The 20,625-nt window shown below is 42.7% G+C and overlaps 1 protein-coding gene across 1 annotated transcript in view; it reads right to left on the minus strand.

Moving 5' to 3' along the window:
- Positions 1-6,382: 6,382 nt before the first annotated feature.
- LOC118801657 (glypican-6-like) overlaps positions 6,383-20,625 on the minus strand; it is a 226,642-nt gene continuing 212,399 nt past the window's right edge. Inside the window, exons 8-9 of the mRNA XM_036562019.1 lie at positions 15,531-15,706; positions 6,383-12,836 (exon numbers count right to left, since the gene is read on the minus strand). Of these exons, the coding sequence (XP_036417912.1) occupies positions 12,616-12,836; positions 15,531-15,706 (397 nt within the window). The 3' untranslated portion in view covers positions 6,383-12,615. The remainder of the gene's footprint in view (positions 12,837-15,530; positions 15,707-20,625) is intronic.

The following is a 20,625-nucleotide window of genomic DNA, read 5'->3' on the forward strand; positions in this document are numbered from 1 at the left end:
CCGATCACAATTAGGCTGAGAATGAAGGTCACTATCGGAGTCGCCGCGTCTCTCTCGCACGGTGACCTTAATACGGCTGATACGCCTCCTTTCAGCTCCGTGCCGCCTCAAACGGCGAGCGGCTCTAACGGAGGAGCCGCGGAACGCTCGGCGCAGAGGAGCCGCCGTTCTGATAAGAGCGGAACTCGCAGGAACTCATTTCCTTCAGAGGAACGTCAGCGAGCTCTCACTACAGCACTCCCTGCAGCACTCCACTACAGCACTCCACTGCAGCACTCCACTACAGCACTCCACCGCAGCACTCCACCACAGCACTCCCTGCAGCACTCCACTACAGCACTCCACCGCAGCACTCCACTATAGCACTCCCTGCAGCACTCCACTATAGCACTCCACCGCAGCACTCCACTATAGCACTCCACCGCAGCACTCCACCGCAACACTCCACCGCCGCACTCCACCGCAGCACTCCACCACAGCACTCCCTGCAGCACTCCACTACAGCACTCCACTACAGCACTCCACCACAGCACTCCACCACAGCACTCCACTACAGCACTCCCTGCAGCACTCCACTACAGCACTCCACTACAGCACTCCACCACAGCACTCCACTACAGCACTCCACTACAGCACTCCCTGCAGCACTCCACTACAGCACTCAACTACAGCACTCCACCACAGCACTCCACCACAGCACTCCACCACAGCACTCCCTGCAGCACTCCACCGCAGCACTCCACCGCAGCACTCCATCGCAACAATCCACCGCAGCACTCCACCACAGCACTCCACTACAGCACTCCCTGCAGCACTCTACTGCAGCACTCCACTGCAGCACTCCACTGCAGCACTCCACTACCGCACTCCACTGCAGCACTCCACCGCAGCACTCCACTACAGCACTCCACCGCAGCACTCCACCACAGCACTCCACTACAGCACTGCACTGCAGCACTTCACTGCAGCACTCCACCGCAGCACTTCACTGCACAGCCTCTGACTATTTACTGAATTCAACTGAGAGGAAAACAAACAACAACCAGCTTCACACACTACAGAACCACGAGAAGAACCAGAGGAAGAACCACAGAAGAGGATGAATCAGAGGAGCCAGCAGATCTGAATGAATGAGTTCATTCTGTTAGTGTTCGTTCTAGAACCCTCACTGCTGCGTTCTCCACACGCCGGAATCCATATGTACTCTTTATAGGCACGAATCTCCATCAACTCATTTCTTCTGGGTCATTTCTATCAAATCCTTTCTTCTGGATTATTTTTGAGTCTTTTCCTCAGGGATCATTTTTATTGAGCCATTTATTCTGGATAATTTCTATTGAATCATCATTGAATTGAATTATTGTTCAATTGAATCATTTCTATTAAATCATTTTTTTCTGGGTCATTTCAGTTGGATCATTTCTATGAATCATTTCTTCTGCAATATTTCTGTTGAATTATTTCTATCGAATAATTTCTTCTGGATCATTTCTATTAAATCATTTCTTTCGGATCATTTTGTTGAATGTTTCCTGTTGATTCCTTTCTTCTGCATTATTACTGTTGGATCTTTTCTATCGATTTATTTCGTTCTGATCATTTCTGTTGGATCATTCTGTTGGATCATTTCTATCGAATAATTTCTTCTGGGTCATTTCTGTTAAATCTTTCCTATTGATTCAGTTCTACTGCATTATTTCGGCTGGATCTTTGCTACTGATTCAGTTCTTCTGGATCATTTCTATTAAATAATTTCTTTCGGATCATTTTTGTTGAATCTTTCCTGTTGATTCATTTCTTCTGCATTATTACTGTTGGATCTTTTCTATTGATTTATTTTGTTCTGATCATTTCTGTTGGATCATTTTGTTGGATCATTTCTATTGAATCATTTCTATTGAATCAGTCATTTCTGTTGGATAATTTTTATCAGATAATTTCTATTCTGTTGGTCTGTTTATCCTGAAATGTTCACACAATGTAAAGATCAGTTAGAGTCTAATAATAGTGTAAAACAATAAATACATAAGTAAATAAATAAACAAATAAATAAAGGTTAGAAGTTCTCGGTCAGACAGTGATGAAATGTTCCTGTATCTCTGGTTCTGTTTAGTTTATTAGAGCACATTTTGCCCATTTGTTTATGTGTATCTGAGTCCTGTTTAACATCCCTCTTTATGTTATCATTCATAACTGATGGTGAAACAGTGGTGGGACAGATACACTGTTGTGCTGTTATAGCGTGAGTATTTATTATTACATTGTTATTACAGTGATTCAGTAGCCGCCGCTGTGTGAGTCTGAGCGGTCAGTTCTCCGCGGCTGAAAGACGGACAGTGTTAGAAATATAACAAGCTGTCGAGGTTGAAGGTCAGAACGACTGATAAAAAACTCCATTAAACGCCTACATTACTCAACATTCTTACAGAAAAACGAGAAAAATAAATGTTTCATTTTAATAACTGAATGGAAAATATTACTTCTTTCCTTATTGTTGATATTATTATTATTATTAGTATTATTATTATTATTATTGCAGCATTAATGTCTTACTACATTTATTACTATTATTCTGCACTGTTGCACCAATTCTATTGAATCATTTTAATTTTTAATAAGCCTGAACTGAACTGAAATGCTGTAATCAATAAATCATCATTTTCATAGCATTAAAATTCTGATCTAAACATTCAATATGTATTAATATTCAATGTGTCAGGTTACTGAGTGTTTATGCACAATTATCAAACATTTGTAGCAGCGCCAGTTTAGATGCACTGAATGCTAATGCTAATGCTAGCTCAGTCAACTAGCAAGCATGTCCGTTTTACAACGTGAACTGTTAACATTAAAGTGGTCTAATCAATAATCTAATCTAAATAATCTAATTCCTCCAGTGCCTCCTCATATAGTCAATCAGCCGAGACGTGTATGGTGTCTGAAGTTCATTAGTCTTAGCTCTGGAGCTACAATGCTAACGAGCTAACAAGTAAAGGTGGCTGCTGCTGTGTTCAGCTATGCTAATGTGCTTTAGTCCATGTTTATAGATACAGTGAATCATAAGATCATCAGAAACCACATCATCAAGACTATTAGAGATGATGTTTAACATTAGCTAACTAATTAGCATGCTAATTGGTGTACATAAGCTTCCATCACTTCTTAGCTACATTAGCCTCGTAGCTCCAGCGCTAAAACTAGAGAAGCTAACACGTCTTGGCTGATTTTGGTGTGAGGGGGACTTTCTGTTGAACTATCGCTTTAATGCCACTCAAAGTTTTTGCAGCGAAAATAAAAAAGGAACTTCTGTAAGTTTAACGGGACGAAATCATTTTTCATTTGAGCTCCGTACGGCGCCAGAACCCGACCCGTCCCTCGAGTGGTGGGCGCTAATGTAAAGCTGAGAGAGCCATCCATAACGGCAGAGTGCGTTACTACGGTAACATGCACAGGTGCCATTTATCACCGGCGCCGCGCGCCTATAGGCTCAAGGTCAGAGTGTGTCTGCGGTTAATTCTGATGACTTGGCTCTGAGCGTGAATGTGACGGAGAGCCGAGTCTCTACCTTTACGCTTCAAACCGCCTCACCAATTATTCACACGGCCACGCGACCTGTTTAAGCACCAAACCCCCCCAAAACGAGCGCGATCATAAACCGGCGAGCGCGTCCTTGGGCCGCGAGCGCCTCCTCGGGCCGCAAAAGTTCCACCCCGCTCCAGGTTCGGAGCCACTCTGGGCTGAATATTCATGGCCGTAATTAACAGAGCCGTCACTTCACTCCTTCAGGTCCCTCTTCAATAATTAACTCTCTGGAAAAGCTCCGCAGCATAACTTATATTTTCATAACTTATGTACGGCCCCTGTTCCAGCCTCATTACCGCTCTCCGAGGCCCAGAGTGAGCGCAGAGAACAGCCCCCGGCGCCGGGCTGGAGAACCGATACGCTGTTCCACCTGAAAATGAGCCGCAGACTCAGATGATGGAGCTTCGTCGTACAGGCGTTTCATCTACGGTAACCTGCAGACACAACTGACCTCAGAGTAAAACACTGACCGCTTTGTTCAGTGTGGAGCGATTCTACTGTTCTGTTCTACTGATTCTATTGTTTTGTGTAGTAATTTGCGATTAATCACATTCTTGTGCAGTTCGTTGCAATTAAGTACATTACTTGCACAGTTAATCATGATTAATCACATTACATTTGTGTAGTTCCTTGTGGTTAATCACATTCTTGTGCAGTTAGTTAATCTAGTTAATTAATCACATGATTTTGCTTAGTTGATCATGATTAATCACATTATGTGCAGTTATTTGTGAGTTAATCACATTCCTGTGTAGTCAATACTTATTAATCGCATTATTTTGCAGTTAATCATGATTAATTGCACTGTTTGTGTGGTTATTCATGATTAATCACATTGTTTAAAGTAGTTATTTGTGAATAATCACATTCTTGTGCAGTTAGTTGCAGTTAATCACGTTATTTAGCATAGCTAAGAGTAATTAATTGCACTTTATTTGTGTAGTTTTTTAAAATTTGGCCCTAAAGAAAAATGTTTTAATTGAAACCCTGTGTATTTTATTATAGTGATATGAGTCAGAATGTATTTATTACCTCCAATAATTCAGTAAAAGAGTCTTCATTGTGTGAAACATGAGTATGTCTGAATTGTAGTGCTATATAAATGTATGTATATACACACACAGCGGCCTGCAGGCTGAAAGAGCTGCGGCGTGTCAGGTGGCAGGTTCTCTGTGCAGCTGCAGATATGCAGATAAGGCGCCGTGTTTCCTCCGCAGGCTGAGTCAGTAATCCAGGGAAAGCCGTAAGGCGGTGATGTGAAACAGAGGCAGGTCTGATCTCCTGCAGGGCGACTGTAGAGCAGCTGTGCAGATGAACGGGACTGATAGCTGAGCAGAGATAAACGCCACGCTGCCTCAATCTCTGCTCTATTTAAACCCAGCCTGGCGCAGTCGAGTCTCACACTCGCAGAAAGCTCTGTGTTTATTTTCTTCCAGCTACACGATCGCTATCGTCATTCAGACACGCTCGGATATCATCAGACGCTCACATCTCCACCATAAACACAAACTTTATCTCTCTAATTACCCAGAAAGCCTCGTTCACACGCACTGCGGCTTTATCGGGGGTGGGAGTCGCTGCTGGAGCTGGATTCTGGAATAAAGAGCTTTATTCACAGCTTTTCAGCGCCGAGTCGAAAGTTCAGCATATAAAACACAGTTACTCCACATGCAGCTGATCAGACGAGGCACGACTGGTGCTTCTTTAGCTTTAGCACTGGAGCTACGAGGCTAATGTAGCTAATGGAAGCTAGTGGGCGCTAGTTAGCATCATACAAGATAATAATCAGCTGATGTTAAAGTCCACTCTAAATATTCCAGCTTATATGGTTTCTGAAAGAGAAAAGTGTGTACAGTACTCAGTGTTCCAGGTGGCTGCTACTGTGCTCAGCTATGTTAATGTGCTTTAGTCCATGTTTATAGATACAGTGAATCATACAGAGTCAGAACCCACATCAAGTCTATTAGAGATACTGAACATCTCCACACTCTGAGATGATTTACACATTAACTGACTACATTTGGGCTAAGAGGCAAAAATCTTTGCATAATTAAGTGTTTAAAATGTAAACAGAGAGGTTCAGAGAGGTTCAGAGTGGTTTGGTGTGAAACGCTCTGTTCTAGATAAACTGAGTCAGAACTGTTCACAGTGGTGGTGATAGGAACCAGACGTCCACCTCTAAAAGCTCCTCACAGAAAGTTCCTACAGTAAATGGTTATGAATTCACTGCCTGATGACTGAGACACTGTTTTATGATAGTTTAGAGAACTTAAACTCCATTCATGGTGGAGGGATACATGCAGGGCACTGTGAGGCAAAATAGTCCCCAAAGAAAACTTATTTCAGATTTTCCACTATTTTCCATCATCAACATTCCATATAAACTCAGAAGACTCATGTAGGTTCACTGGTGGTTCTGGATAGTAAATAAAATGTCTATATTTGTGTTGTAGTCATGGCGACCCCTGGTTCCTATCACCACCACTGTAAAGACATCTGAACCATTTCACACCAAACCGCTCTGAGTCACTCTGATTACACCTCACACACTGAATTATGGGGGAATTTAGAAGAAAAATGGTGGACTTCCCCTTTAAATGTCTCTATTGGAATGACAGCTGTAGCTGTAGCTTTATTGTCTCTATCTGCATTTCTTTCAGGTTGTCTTTGGTCGCTTAGTCTCATAAAATATTACAGAGTTCATTCAAAACGCAGATGATGTGAAGGATTGTGGGTAATTTTAATTAATTGGATAGAGTTGTTCAGACCACAGAAAACAAAAGACAGAAAGACCAAGTTTTTAATATAAAATGTTTATTTTCACTCTTTCATTACTGTCTGTATATAAGAGAGAGTAACAAAATCCAGATATGCAATCCATTGAGATTTTTTTGTTCGTTTGTTTGTTTTTCTTAAAGAAACGTCGTAAGGCATGTCTGCTAGCGCCCCCTACAAGCTGAAAGCAGCGTCCGCCACAAACCGTCCACCGCCGTACTCCCCTCATGGCTTCTACTGGTGTTCAAACGTAAACGCTGATAGATTCACGAACAGCCGTAAAGAATCTGAATGGAAATCATGTTCAAAGTGCAACGTGAAAAATAAAATCATCGCAAGAAAAAGAAACAAAGAAGCAGGATTTTCATACAAGAGCAATAATTATTTTCTGTATAATCTCATCTCTGTTTATGTTGATTTCAGTAACCCATGAGCGCCTTAAATCAAAATGAAATGTGATTACATTCAGACAGAGTGACCGCGGTCAGCTAGCGGTCGAAAACACATGAGAATAAAGCAGAGGCGAGATTTAAAACGATAGCTTGACAAAAAAATCTAGTTGAGCTGAGACAAGCTTGCTTCTTCAGTCATAGCACTGCAGCTACGAGGCTAATGTAGCTAACAAGTAATCAGCCAGTACCTTAGCAATTAGCGATTAGCTGTTAATCGATTAGCTGTTCGTCTATAGACTTGATTGTGTGGTGTTTTTCACTGTATGATGCACTGTTATCCATAAACATGGGCTAAAGTACATTAGCATAGCTAAACACAGCTTCTTTCAGGCCGTACTGTGTTCATTTCACGCAATGCTAATTAGTTTGTCTGAATGTTAGCTTCCACTGCTTTTTAGCTACATTAGCTTTATAGGCACAACTAAAGAAGTAATTATGTGAAATAATCTCAAAAAGATTTGCATATGTAGTGACACCTATGGACCAAAGTGCATTAGCATTTGTCCAGTTTTTACAAGGCTAACTAACTGGATGGCCTTTGGCTTCCATTATGTCTGCTACTCATAGTAGTGCTAAACTAAAGAGGTTTGTTTGTTCAGTATCTCTAATAGTCTTGATGATGTGGTTTCTGACACTGTATGATTCACTGTACCTATAAACATGGACATTAGCATAGCTAATCACAGTAGCAGCCACCTGGAACACTGAGTTTTGTGTGTTTGTCCATTTTGTGCAAAGCTAATTAGTTTGTTTGATGCTAGCTGATTGACTGTTAGCTTCCATTACTTGTTAGCTTCAGTAGCTTTGTAGCAGTGCGAAACTAAAAAGAAGGGAGTTTTAGGCTAATGCTAATGCTAAATCTAGCCTCGTAGCTCCAGCGCTGAAAATAAAGAAGCAAACTTCACATGAAACGTCTCGGCTCAATCAAGGGTGTGAAAATGATGTAGATTTGATTTCTTTAACCAGACGATCCTCTCACGCCAGAACGAGCGTGGCGACGTCTCTGTTTTGAAGATGATCAGAACAGTGAAGAGCCCTTTTAGAGCCACGTGGCTCCAGCTATCCAACATTTTTAACAGACTTCTTTATCTCTCCTTCGTCTTATCTGCGTCTGTTTCTCTCCACTGAAAATACTCCTGGCTCTCCATCTGAAGAGCCTTTACTATTTCACTCCCTCTCTCTCTTTCTCTGTGTCTCTGATACTCTCTCGCCCGCCCTGATTTTCTCCTTTCCAGATTCTTATCTGTCTTTAACTCTCGGTGGGAGAATTGGTGGGGGTTGAGATAAGGGGGATTTCCCAGATTCCGCACTGTATTCCAGCTAGTCCATCCTAACACACTGGGGATCCTGATACAGCACTTTTACGCCAAATCTGAATTCTTTTATACTGTAAAATTCAATTCTAATGACGAACAGTAGAGATTTGTTGACATAGCGTTGAGTTTCCATTGAAAATAATGCACTGCTGAGCTGGACTGTGTTGTTAAAGCTAATCAAACTAGCCTGGAAACAACAACTACTTAGCCAACATTAGTGCTGTATCGATACTCTCCAGCTTTGATACGATACATTGAAAAGTATTTATTTTTGATATTGTGGAAAGAAGGGACGTCCAGTAACTGCCAGCCTTATACTGTTACCTGAAACAACAGCCGACCCAGAGTTCTGCTCCCTGATCTGAGCCCAAAGGGGCCTGAGGAACTATCGGGTTTTGGGCCAGGTTCAGGCCAACTTTTCACATACAACATCAAACTAGGCGAGGAGTGATACAGGTTGGGCTCAGGTTTGAAAATTAGCAGTACTAGTTGGGCCTGGTCGATTCAGGTCGGTTCAGGTCAGGTCTTGTCAAGTCGTGTGTACCAGCCGGGTTCAGGTCAATTTTGGGTTTAAAGTTTAGCATTACCACATAGGTCAGGTCTCAAAGTACCGTGCTGGCTTTGGGCTCCATATTTATCGCTACCAGTCAAGCTCCAGTCTCAAAGTCGTGGCTTTGGGTTGGGTCCAGCTTGGGTCTTAAATTTAGCAGTACCAATCAGACCAATCCCAAAATCCCATGGGTATGGGTTGGTTTTAGGTCGGGTTCAGGTTTCAGATTTATCAGTACCAATCGGGCCTGGTCATGTTGCGTCCCAAAGTTGCAGGAACGGGTCAGGATTGGGTTTCAAGTCTAGCAGTACCGGTCAGGCCTTGTAAGGACAAGTCTCAGAGTCGCAGGTATGGGTCGGGCCCAGGTTGGGTCTCAAATTTAGCTGCACCAGTTGGATCTGGTTGGGCCTCAGTGATACAGGTATGAGTTAGCTTCAGGTTTTTAGATTTATCAGTACCAGTCGGGCTGGTCAGGTCGGGTCTCAGTAGAGTAACTGGATCAGGTCTGGTTTGGGTTCCAAATTCAGTCATGACCTTTTAATTCTATCTGATTCGTGATATGATTTGGAGAGTATTGATACAGTGGCAAATCAGTATTGGAATCATTTCAAATTTTCACAACCGTTATGTATCGATATATTCATCTTTTTGATGACACTAGCCACCACGCTAATGTTAGCTTGATTGCCATGACCAAAAATCGCAGCCTGATGTGCTAATTAGCTCTGATATTGACATTTCCCTCTTAAACTGTTTCCTGTTGTGTGTTAGCAGGTACTTTCTGTACTTTCTGAAACTAACCTTTACAAACTAAATAAAACTTTAGAGAATTATTTCTTTCAGTGGAGGAGAAAACAGTTTGGATGCAAAGTTAAACTCAGTGTGAAATGGGAAATGGGGTAAACGGGAGCTCTTTCAAGGTGGAAATCAAAGCTAGCATTTAGCTTTTAGCGCTTCTTCCTGGTTCTTACTCTTCTAGGTGGTGAATCTGGGCTAAAATCATGTTGTACAGAATATACTGAGCAGAAAAACATCCCACTTCATAACTACAGATAAAAACAGACCTTCTCAGATTCATTCAGCATCATTTAAAAGTGCTTAAACATTCAATAACTCACACAGAGCGACGATGGCAATCAGGCTGTGAACGACTACAAAACAAATCAGCAGAAACTGGTGCTGAAACCTGGCTAAAGTCGTGCAGTGAGGGTTAAATACTGTGCTCGTGTAGTTGATCGCGGTCAGATTCAGGCGATGCATACAAAAAAAATCTGCCTTGAAGACAGAAGCACCTTAAAAGCTGAGCTGAAGCTTCTTAAAGTGATAATTCAGTGATAAAATCACATTTTCAGTCTTCCTCTCACCAAACGCAGCCGATCAGCCTGGACATGTTAGCCTGGAGCAAGTTAGCATCAGCAGTTAGCATGGAGCGAACGGCACAATCAAATTATCAACAGTGCCGAGCTGTTAGCGCTAATGTCGCTAATGTCACAATGAAATAAACAGCTGCAAATTAGCATTGAGCAAAAAAGTGTCATGCTAATTGGCAGCTAGTGGATTCCATTTGTTGTTAGCTGTGTTAGCACGTAGCTGTTTTTGTTAAAGAGTGGCCAAAATTAAAACTCTACGCTGCAGTTTCACCACAGACGGTTCAGTCCAGCTCACTGTCACAGGTTTAGCTAATAAAGCCTCAAATCCGTGTGTGGAGCTGCTAGCTTAAGCTACTCTTGCCCCACTTGTGTTAGCTTAGCGAGAAGATCTATAGCTACGCACTTCCACACAGGTTCATTCATTCAGCTCACACAACTTCACCGACACGCGTTTAGAGAACACAGACTGTATCTGAGCGAGTGAACCTGTCTGTGTGTAGCTGTTAGCTTAAGCTGCTCCATGGTTGCTGAGCGAGTGAACCTGTTTGTGTTTGTTAGCTTTGGCTATTTTGAACTCACATCCTCTTTAGCGCCTCTGTAGAGGCGATGTTAGCTTAGCAGGAAGGCTCTCTAACTCTTTAGTGTCCACGATTGTGGAACGAGCCGCCCACGTCTCTCAGGAACCTCTTATTAAAGAGAATCTTAAGACTTTCAGTTTAGACGTGTTTTCAAGAATTAATGTAGTTTTAAGAAAAATCTTAAGAATTTTCCTTTTAAATGTGATTTATGGATTTTGTTTTAAGAAATTCTGGATCTTTTTAAGTCAAATCTTAATTATTATTATTATTATTATTATTATTATTAAGGTTAACATCGCGAGCTTATTTTTGTTACTACTCTGGGTAGAGGGGAGGAAAGGGGTGGGGTTTAGAAACGGGGCAGCAGTGGAGTGTCTACAATTTACATAATCATGCATATTCATAGTTATTTGCATAGTTAATGAGTGTTGGGGTTTAGAGTCGCTCTTGCATTTTGCTCTATTTATTATTTTATTTTATATATTATTGTTCAACATAGTTTTTTTTTTTTTAGCGTTTAATGAATGTTTAATGAATGTGTGACTTCAGGGCCGTCTGTCCGTCCGTCTGTCTGTCCGTTCGTAAACATGGACTAAACTCACGGTCTGAGAAGCTGTTAGCTATGCTAACGCACTCCTGCTAGCATTTGTTCCACTTGTTAGGGACATTAGCGTCCAGAGCAGAACCCCAGGAGCAGCTCAGCTCCGTGGGGGGAGGAGAAACTGTGAATGTGATTTTTTTGTGATATATTATTCTGTTCATTCCTGCTGAGAGTGGACGCGGCCGCGACCTTTGACCCGCGTGGCTGATTAAGCTGCTGATACGGACGAGGTCGCGGGCTGTTCTGCTTTTTGCTGCACTGTGACTTCGTCCACATGCGCAAGCACAAACTTCTGCAGACTCGAGCAGCTCGGGGGAAAAGTGCTGAACGTTCCAGAAGGCCTGGCGTGACCCTCTCGCGTGATTGGCTCTCTCCTTCGGCCGTCCACACTTCAGCTGACCGTGACTCTCTCATACTGACATTTAATTCAGTCTCAGAAACAGGAAATAAAACGCACGAGCAGGAAATAAATTAGCGTCTGCTCTGACGAGAGCAGTAAAACGCCACTCTTCTCTTTTTATCTCTTTATATTTGAGCTCGACTTCTGTCTCAGGTAAAATCCGCTAAAGCCAAAATATAGAATTATATTAGAAATATAAATAAATCCTCTGCCTTTATAAGAAAACAGAACATCTGATAGGTAAAATCTCTGCCTTTAGACTGTGGATGTGGATATTAGTGGGAAAGGAAACCCGCAAAAATGTCAGTTATATTAAAAAATAATAATAACAATAATAAAGGAAAGAAAAGGAGAAGAACAGAAAAGCTCCAGTGAGTTTTACACAAACCGTATGACTTCATGCATTCACAGTGGCACAGAAGCGAATTTGATTTGTACTTTTCTCTCTTTTTTAATCTTTTTTTGCCTTTCCCTTCCACGTCTGTGGGTTTTCATCTCCGGCGTCGGGTCTGGAAGAGGCGGAAAACACAGGAAACATCAGACTGTTTTTATTTTTTCGTTAAGGTTCTCATCTCACGCGGTATAAAAAACAAAAATAGATTCTTCTTCATCTCTTTTGTCGTTGTTGTTGTTGTTTTCAGGTATTTTGTTGAAAGGGCTTTTTCGAGGAACGTGCTGCTGACATTCTCCACCCCTCCGACTCCGCAGAGGGACGTTTTTTCCTCGTTTTTTCGTCAGCTAACGAGAGAAAAGCCGTCGTTTTTTGGAGGATGAAGCTGCATCTTTGGAACAAGCGGGATGCAGAGGTTTGGATGCTCTCTCTCTCTCTCTCTCTCTCTCTCTCCTTCAGGTTTTAATCCCCAGGGTTTTATCCGTAGAAAGCCTCGCCCCTTTGCCCCAGGGCGGGCGGGGCTAATCAGCGTGGGAGGAGCTGCGCTGTGTCCTAATAAAGTCTGCTGTGTTTTTTGGCCACGCCCCTCCATGCGCCCCATTATCTCCACTGCATCAGCACCAGCAGGCCCGCCCCCGCTATCGCCGCCACCAGCCAGGGCGGAGGCGGGGCGTTGCCGTGGTGACCGGCCGTGTCCGCGGCCGGCTGGGGGTCGCTCCGGTCCGCCTCCACCACCGGCGCCTCCGTGGGGACGAAGTCGAACTCGGTGGTGCAGCCTTCGGTGCAGCCGCTGCCGCTGCCGGACCCGCTGCCTTCATCACCTGCAACAGACACGCCGTGGTTAGTGGAGCTAACTGTGCTAATAGCGTTAGCTGTAGTTTGCTATAGTTAGCCAGCCATTTACAAAGTGAACATTCTGAGAACATCAACACACAATTTTAGCGTCTATTCTGGGGATTTAATAGTGTTCTTATTTTAAAACACGCTAACCATGTTAGCATCAGTGACCCAGCTAGCTAACGCTACCTTAGCAGCTCTGCATCTTAAAGACAACCATCAACACACTGTTCTAGCGTTCACTCTGTTACCTTTAGTAGTGGAGATCAATTTAGTGATGTCGACTGAATGTGATCACAGGTCGTTCTGGTGTCCAGACTGCTGCACTTATTGATTATGTAGTGCTTAATCACTGAAGAAGCATGCTATTAGCATTAGCATTAGCAGCCTAACCTAGCTAACATTACCATAGTGAACTCTTGAATGTCTTTGAACAACAATCTGCACATCACCACACCGTGCTGGTGTCCGCTCTGGTGCAGTGTGAGGTAACGCAGTTTGATGATTTTAAAACATGCTGATAATGCTAGCTTTAAAAACCGAGCTAGCTAACGTTATCTTAGCAGCTTTTCCCAAGTGTTTATTTTAATCCTTCTTCAAGGTGACGTAATAATGCTTGGCAGCTTTCTCCTCACCTGGCAGAGTGAATAATTCACTAAGCCGAGTTTCTGTAAGCCTTTTTAATAAGATTAGCTTCAACTGTTAGCAAAGCCAGAGGAGAATGTTCATCTCTGGCCTCGTGAGGGTTTAGAAATCAGGAGCTGATGTTATTGAGGAAGCGCTAGACTTACAGGTGAGGACTGAGTTATAGTTATATTTTAGGGGTGTTTCCAGGTCTTGATTTAGCCTGGCGTCTCTGGGTTCTTGTGCTTGATTGGCGGGTTCTGGAGTGTATGAAGGTAAATAAGTGTTTATGATGACTTTAGCACAGTGCAGATTGTTCATGAAGCTGATATTGTCAGTTATCACTCACGTCTGTTGTTTCATTGCTTTAGTATTTTTATACACAGATACAGATAAACAGACACAAATACGATGATCTCCACGTTAACCAGCGCTGGAGCTTCCATTACAGTAAAACCTGGACTGTCGTTTAATTCAGTCTGTTTGTTAGCAGTGGATCGTTTATTGGGGTGGAAGAGCTAAATGAAGCTAACAGCTTCAGGCATCATCGGACGCTTTTAGACACCGTCAGACTCCCGTGGTCCCGTTTGAGGACTGAGGTGAACAACTGCCCCAGTTTGAGTAAATGATGAAAACCTCTTTATCTTCCTCCAGGAAGATTTCATCTGTCCACTTCAAAGAGGAGCTGATTAAAGCCAAACTGCAGGAAACGCTTCAGCGTTACTCATTTCTGATCACCACCCACTGCAGCACCCAAAGAAAGCGCTGGGAAGCTTCGGCTTGGACGCGGATTAAAGGATTTTCTACGTAGAATCTCCGTCGACGGCGTAATTAAACCCCCTCCGCTCAGCTCTTCCTCCTGAATCTGCAGAACTTCCTCTACGTGCCTCAGGATTCGGTTTATTAATGCTGTCCTGAGTTTATTTTCATTTCTGTTATCAAACCGTTCTGTAAAGCTGCACTGGCTCTCTGGCTGTACGTGACTCGATGGAGAACTTCGCCTCTGTAAAATGAGGACGTGAACGTCACTGAAGTCCTTCAGTGCATCGGCCACACGTCTGAAATGTTTCAGGACATACAGCATTTCTGGATTCCTTTATTTGTGTTCTTTAACTTAACACTTTGTGTAAAATATTTTGATCGAATTTTGACCACAAATTCCATTTCGCTGTTTGTTCTGGTGTCGCTTTAGATGCTGATAATTGCTGAATATTTGTTTGAAACATGCAAACTCTGCTAGCTAACAGAACTAGGTTAGCTGGCTAAGTAGCGATTAGATAAACAGGTTTGGGCTGTTTTTAGTCTCACATTATTGATGATTCACTTTCATACTCGCACACTACAGCACTCTTATCGTGGACATTAGGGATGTCAACTTTAGCTCAACAAGCTAGTTTAGCATTGGGGCGACAACATCAAGTTCTTTATGGCAACAACTAATGCTAAAGGTGGTTAGCTAAATAAAGCTGTGCTCCAATTCCGATTGTGTTACAGCGGCGCATCTAGGCTGTCCCATTTCGAAGGCTCCTTCATATGTGGCCGAGAACTGGGTGTAGTGTGTTCCTGGCGTAACTTAACGATGGAATCCAGTAAGGTATAAACACGGAAATGGGTGTAGTGTAACCATGGAAGCAGATGTAGCTTAAGAATGGAACTGGGTAACAATGGAAACAGGTGTAGTGTAGCCATGGAAATGAGTTTAGCTATTTCACCAAAATTGGTGTGGCATAACCATGACAACGGGTATACCGTAATCACGGAATTTAGTGCAGCATAAGCATGGAAACGGGCATAAAGTAACCATGGAAACAGGTATAGTGTAACCATGGAAATAGTGTGGTGTAATTATGACGACAGGTGCAGCATAACTACAGAAATGAGCATAGCGTAACTAGAAACAGGTACAGAGTAACCATGGAAATGAGAGTAACGCAAGCATGGAAACAGAAGCAACTTATTCAAAGAAACAGGTGTAACCACGGTAATGGTTATGGTGCAGCCATGGAAACGGGTTGTCTATTACAGAACTTTGTATAATCTGGTGTGAGACTCACTGGAGTCCTGGAAGTAGATGTCGTTTCCATTGTAGGCATTGCGCAGCTTGTTGGTCATCACCCTCAGGGCCATGATCTGCTGCCTGATGAAAGTGTCCGGCCTCGTAATATCCACTTCAACTTCAGGGTTGTTCAGCTGGTTGGTCAAACCATCTTTCACCACCTCCGGGAAGTATCTGCAGAGAAGAGAGAGAGAGAGAGAGAGAGAGAAAGAGAGAGACAGACAGACAACAACCTTTAAACTTCCTCACCATCACAGCAGCTCTGAGAACCTCCTGAATAATTCATACCTTCACTCTGAACATACAAACACACGCATCTACAGAGCCGCTCTTCCTTCAGCAGATGGCATGAAGGTCAGATAAACCATCATAATCCATCAGACAAGCACAGTAAGGTGGAGAACATCTATTCCTCTGTTCATACATCTCATCCCACCTGCCTCACGCTCAACACCGCGCTCAGTGCAGAGGTGGAATGTGTAGTGTACTGCGTGTAGTTTACTGTGTGTAGTTTACTGTGTGTAGAGTACGATGTGTAGTGTACTATGTGTAGGGTACTGTGTAGTGTACTGTGTAGTGTACTGTGTGTAGAGTACTATGTGTAGTGTACTGTGTAGTGTACTGTGTGTAGAGTACTATGTGTAGTGTACTGCGTGTAGTGCACTGTGTGGTGTATTGCGTGTAGAGTACTGTGTGTAGTTTACTGTGTGTAGAGTACGATGTGTAGTGTACTATGTGTAGGGTACTGTGTAGTGTACTGTGTAGTGTACTGTGTGTAGAGTACTATGTGTAGTGTACTGTGTAGTGTACTGTGTGTAGAGTACTATGTGTAGTGTACTGCGTGTAGTGCACTGTGTGGTGTATTGCGTGTAGAGTACTGTGTGTAGAGTACTATGTGTAGTGTACTATGTGTAGAATACTGTGTGTAGAGTACTGCGTGTAGTGTACTATGTGTAGAATACTGTGTGTAGAGTACTATGTGTAGTGTACTGTGTGTAGAGTACTATGTGTAGTGTACTATGTGTAGAATACTGTGTGTAGAGTACTATGTGTAGTGTACTGTGTGTAGTGTATTGCGTTTATAGTACTGTGTGTAGAGTACTATTTGTAGTGTACTGCGTGTAGTGTACTGCGTGTAGTGCACTGCGTGTAGTGTACTGCGTGTAGTGCACTACGTGTAGTGTACTGCGTGTAGAGTACTGCGTGTAGTGTACTGCATGTAGTGTATTGCGTGTAGAGTACTGTGTGTAGAGTACTGCCAGTAGTGTACAGCATGTAGTGTATTACGTGTAGTGTACTGTGTGTAGAGTCCTGTGTGTAGAGTCCTGTGTGTAGTGTACTGTGTGTAGTGTACTGTGTGTAGTGTACTGTTTGTATAGTTCTGTGTAGTTTACTGTGTAGTGTACTGTGTGTAGAGTCCTGTGTGTAGAGTCCTGTGTGTAGAGTCCTGTGTGTAGAGTCCTGTGTGTAGTGTACTGTGTGTAGTGTACTGTTTGTATAGTTCTGTGTAGTTTACTGTGTAGTGTACTGTGTGTAGTGTATTGTGTGTAGTGTACTGTGTGTAGTGTATTGTGTGGACTGTTTTTATTGCGCAGTGTAGTATATATTGTGTGTAGTGTGCCAAGTGTAATGCATATTGTTTAGTGTACAGTGTGTATATATATTTATCATGGCATATGTTTTGCCATATGGTCCACACATTAATACCATTGTGATTATTTAATACACCAGTGTGATGTGATTATTCAGGCTGGTTGTTGTATATGTAGTTATATGTCAGTGTGATTATTCAGGCTGGTTGTTGTATATGTTGTTATATATCAATGTGATTATTCAGGCTGGTTGACGTATATGTTGTTATATATCAGTGTGATTATTCAGGCTGGTTTATGTATATATTGTTTTATATCAGTGTGATTATTCAGGCTGGTTTACGTATATGTTGTTATATATCAGTGTGATTCTTCAGGCTGGTTTACGTATATGTTGTTATATATCAGTGTGATTCTTCAGGCTGGTTTATGTATATGTTGTTATATATCAGTGTGATTCTTCAGGCTGGTTTATGTATATATAGTTATCTATCAGTGTGATTCTTCAGACTGGTTGATGTATATATTGTTATATATCAGTGTGATTCTTCAGACTGGTTGATGTATATATTGTTATATATCAGTGTGATTCTTCAGGCTGGTTTATGTATATGTTGTTATATATCAGTGTGCTTATTCAGGCTGGTTTATGTATATATAGTTATCTATCAGTGTGATTCTTCAGGCTGGTTTATGTATATATAGTTATATATCAGTGTGATTCTTCAGGCTGGTTTATGTATATATAGTTATATATCAGTGTGATTCTTCAGACTGGTTGATGTATATATTGTTATATATCAGTGTGATTCTTCAGGCTGGTTTATGTATATGTTGTTATATATCAGTGTGATTATTCAGGCTGGTTTATGTATATGTTGTTATATATCAGTGTGATTATTCAGGCTGGTTTATGTATATGTTGTTATATATCAGTGTGATTCTTCAGGCTGGTTTATGTATATGGTAGTGAACACATTCATTGTATTTGGGTTGGGTAATTTCATATATTGTTCTATTTTGTTATAAACAGGCTGGTGTGATGAATATTGCTTTTCTCAGCATGGTGCTGGATCTGTTATTGTTTCTGTTCTGAAGTTTAAGTGGCTGGTACGCTGGCGCTGTGTCAGAAATGAAAACAGTGATATGAGTTTGTGTCTGAGTCATGGTGAAATAATAAACGCCTGAGCGTGTATGGAGTCGAGCCAGTCCGCTGAAAGCGCCTCTTCGTTTGTATGTTTTGTAATGATGCTGCTATCTTAATTACGGTTTAAAAAGCGGCCGATTGTTTGTGCATGATTGCTATTCTAGGTGGAGCTGTTTGTGATAAATGGCTGGAATGTGTGGAGGGCTCTTTGAGTTTCTGGGTATCGCGCGAGCGTCTCTTTTCGAGCCGCTGTGTAATTAGCCAATAATGAGAATATTCCACCGAGAGCACATCTCACACAGCAGATCAGAGCAAAACAAAGCTCGACCTAAATTTGTCCTCCTCTAAATCTTAACTCGCGCTGTAATTAGACTGAACGCAGGGGAGTTTAGAGCGGAGAAACACTCTTCACGCTCCCTGCTACGCTGCGCTAGCTGCTGTTTAGCTGGATGCTAATTTTCATTACCATACTGCTGTGGGGAAAACTCCACAGTTATTTCACCATCTGCTATGAAAATGATTTCCAAGACAAAACAAATGAGACAAGAGTGATTAGCATGATTAGCACTGTTTACATGGCAGCCTGTTACATCACATTCAGGGGCAAATTTAACACCGAGCTGCCGGAGATCTCAGAGGAAGTGTCGTCATTTTAGGAACTGTAAGGGTCTTCAAACCTGTTCTCAGATGGTCAAGGTTTTGGTTCCAACCTCACAGTGCACAAGGATGGAGCAGGAGTGCAGATCATCTGGGGGCTCTGAGGACCCGTCTGATTTATCTCTTTGGGAAAAATTAGGTGTTTTTGAAAATCCGCTATCTCACCTTGTGCTAAACCGGCTTCTTCCAAAGCTGATACGTTTCGTCCTACATACGTTTTCCCTCAAACGTCGCTGGATCCTCAGAGTTTAAATATGCACATTGCTGCATCCATGCTATGAGTAAGCTAACACCATGGTGCAAAATACAGGGGGCACTGGGGGTCCAGGACCCCTTAATTAATCTCCTGAGCCCCCTGAATGTCTCAAAATCTAAATTCTGGGGCTCTGAAAAAAACTTTATGATGTTATGCTGACTGTTGCTCAAATCCAGATTCAGTGAAGCTGATTGTTTATCTGCTTTCCCCACAATCAGCTTCTGTCTCTGGTGTTCTTAACTAACTAGAGCTGCAGCACTGCTCTGCCTCAGGGTGGCGCTGTAGCAGGCTGGTTCACCCAGTTGGTCCTTCATAGCCTAGAAACTGTAACTCTGCCTGGATTCTTCTGAAAAACTTTACAATGAGCTGCAGCAGATCTGTAAATCTGAAAACTCGCCCAGTTTCCCAAGAGTTTGGAGTGAAGAGTGACTGTTCCTCATTTCTCACACTGAAGACAGAAGAGGAGACGAGGAAGATCTCAGTTACTGTGAGGAAGAGCGCAGAACCGCACTAGAACAGAGACTCTACAGAAGAGGAGACGAGGAAGATCTCAGTTACTGTGAGGAAGAGCGCAGAACCGCACTAGAACAGAGACTCTACAGAAGAGGAGACGAGGAAGATCTCAGTTACTGTGAGGAAGAGCGCAGAACCGCACTAGAACAGAGACTCTACAGAAGAGGAGACGAGGAAGATCTCAGTTACTGTGAGGAAGAGCGCAGAACCGCACTAGAACAGAGACTCTACAGAAGAGGAGACGAGGAAGATCTCAGTTAATGAGAGGAAGAGCGCAGAACCGCACTAGAACAGAGACTCTACAGAAGAGGAGACGAGGAAGATCTCAGTTACTGTGAGGAAGAGCGCAGAACCGCACTAGAACAGAGACTCTACAGAAGAGGAGACGAGGAAGAGCGCAGAACCGCACTAGAACAGAGACTCTACAGAAGAGGAGACGAGGAAGATCTCAGTTACTGTGAGGAAGAGCGCAGAACCGCACTAGAACAGAGACTCTACAGAAGGAGAATTGTTTTGTCACCAGTGAAGCATCAGCGCCGAGTTAGCAGCCAACGTTGGAGAAGCCAGGGGGACCCCCGAATACCAGGGGGTTTTTCACACACTGACTAACAGTGACAGTAAAGCCGGCAGCGAACTTCAAACAACTAAACAGCTAATCAAACTTCTGCTGATTACACTGTACAAAAACTACACTGCTGTGACTGAGAGCTGGAAAAACACTATCGTCACAGAAGAGAGAGAGAGAGAGAGAGAGAGAGACAGACAGAGACAGATGGAGAGAGACAGAATTTAAAAGAGAGAAAGATGGATGAGAGAGAGATGAATGGAGATGGGGCGATACAATGAAAGATTGAGAGAGTGGAGAGATAACGAGAGATAGAGGAGGAAGATGGAGAGAGAGAGATATATAATAGAGATAAAGAGAGAA

The sequence above is a fragment of the Colossoma macropomum genome, unplaced genomic scaffold (assembly GCF_904425465.1).
Source record: "Colossoma macropomum unplaced genomic scaffold, Colossoma_macropomum, whole genome shotgun sequence".
Lineage (NCBI taxonomy): Eukaryota > Metazoa > Chordata > Actinopteri > Characiformes > Serrasalmidae > Colossoma > Colossoma macropomum.